Source organism: Mastomys coucha, unplaced genomic scaffold, assembly GCF_008632895.1.
Source record: "Mastomys coucha isolate ucsf_1 unplaced genomic scaffold, UCSF_Mcou_1 pScaffold16, whole genome shotgun sequence".
Lineage (NCBI taxonomy): Eukaryota > Metazoa > Chordata > Mammalia > Rodentia > Muridae > Mastomys > Mastomys coucha.
Genome location: NW_022196898.1, coordinates 56,089,336 through 56,090,169, shown reverse-complemented (window position 1 = coordinate 56,090,169; position 834 = coordinate 56,089,336). Strand labels below are relative to the sequence as shown.

General features: G+C 51.9%; 1 protein-coding gene across 1 annotated transcript in view; it reads left to right on the top strand.

Moving 5' to 3' along the window:
• Window positions 1–823, top strand: part of LOC116093611 (glutathione S-transferase Mu 2) — a 4,257-nt gene extending 3,434 nt beyond the window's left edge. Inside the window, exon 3 of the mRNA XM_031375158.1 lies at window positions 383–823. Within this exon, the coding sequence (XP_031231018.1) occupies window positions 383–472 (90 nt within the window). The 3' untranslated portion in view covers window positions 473–823. The remainder of the gene's footprint in view (window positions 1–382) is intronic.
• Window positions 824–834: the final 11 nt, after the last annotated feature.

Genomic DNA, 834 nt, shown 5'->3' with positions numbered 1-834 from the left:
GCGGGAGTTTGTGTAAACAGGTAGCAACAAGGAATTTCTTGCTTGGTGAGTGATCCAAGGGAGTCAGAATGGAAGCTGCAGAGCCCCTCCCTCTATAGACAGAGATGTGGACTCTGCTGTTCCAGCTGAGCCTGTGTGTCAGGCTTCCTCCTGATGAATGCAGAGTAGAGAGCTGTTCTGTGGAGTGTTCCCTCTTCCTCTACACCTGCAGATGGACACACAGCTGAACGCAGTGCCAGTTTCCCAGTCATTACAGGAAATTAAAGCATTCCCTTACCAGAGTTGGGCACCTGAGTACCTGTGTTGGAGTTCTTAGAGTGAAACCTGTGCACCCTCTTGGATCCCTGGATCCTCAATTCTTGCTTCCTCCTCCTCCCTGCAGGGCCTGAAGAAGATCTCTGACTACATGAAGAGCAGCCGTTTCCTCTCCAAGCCAATCTTTGCAAAGATGGCCTTTTGGAACCCAAAGTAGGACTACAGAGCCCAGACCTGAGGGATTACTCAAGAGTGCCTGGCTGGCTCTGGCTCCCACCACACCAAGAGCAGCTTTCTCCTCCTTTCCTCTCCCTAGTCCTCCATTTCCTCTTCCCAGCCCTTCCCTCAGGCAAGCCTCTGGGGTCCTTGGGCTCTCCATTTTTGCATTAGTCTGCTCCTACCCTGTCTTTGCCCTGCATCCAGCCCTTCTCTTAGTGATGGTTGGAGGAATGTACCAGACTCGAGAATCCTCATCCTGGCCTGAGAGATTAGATCTGCCTGTGTGCTGCCCTGGTCCTCAGAGTGAGCGGCTAAGCCCCATTTGATTCACAATAAAGTGTGAACCACATTTGTCCAGTG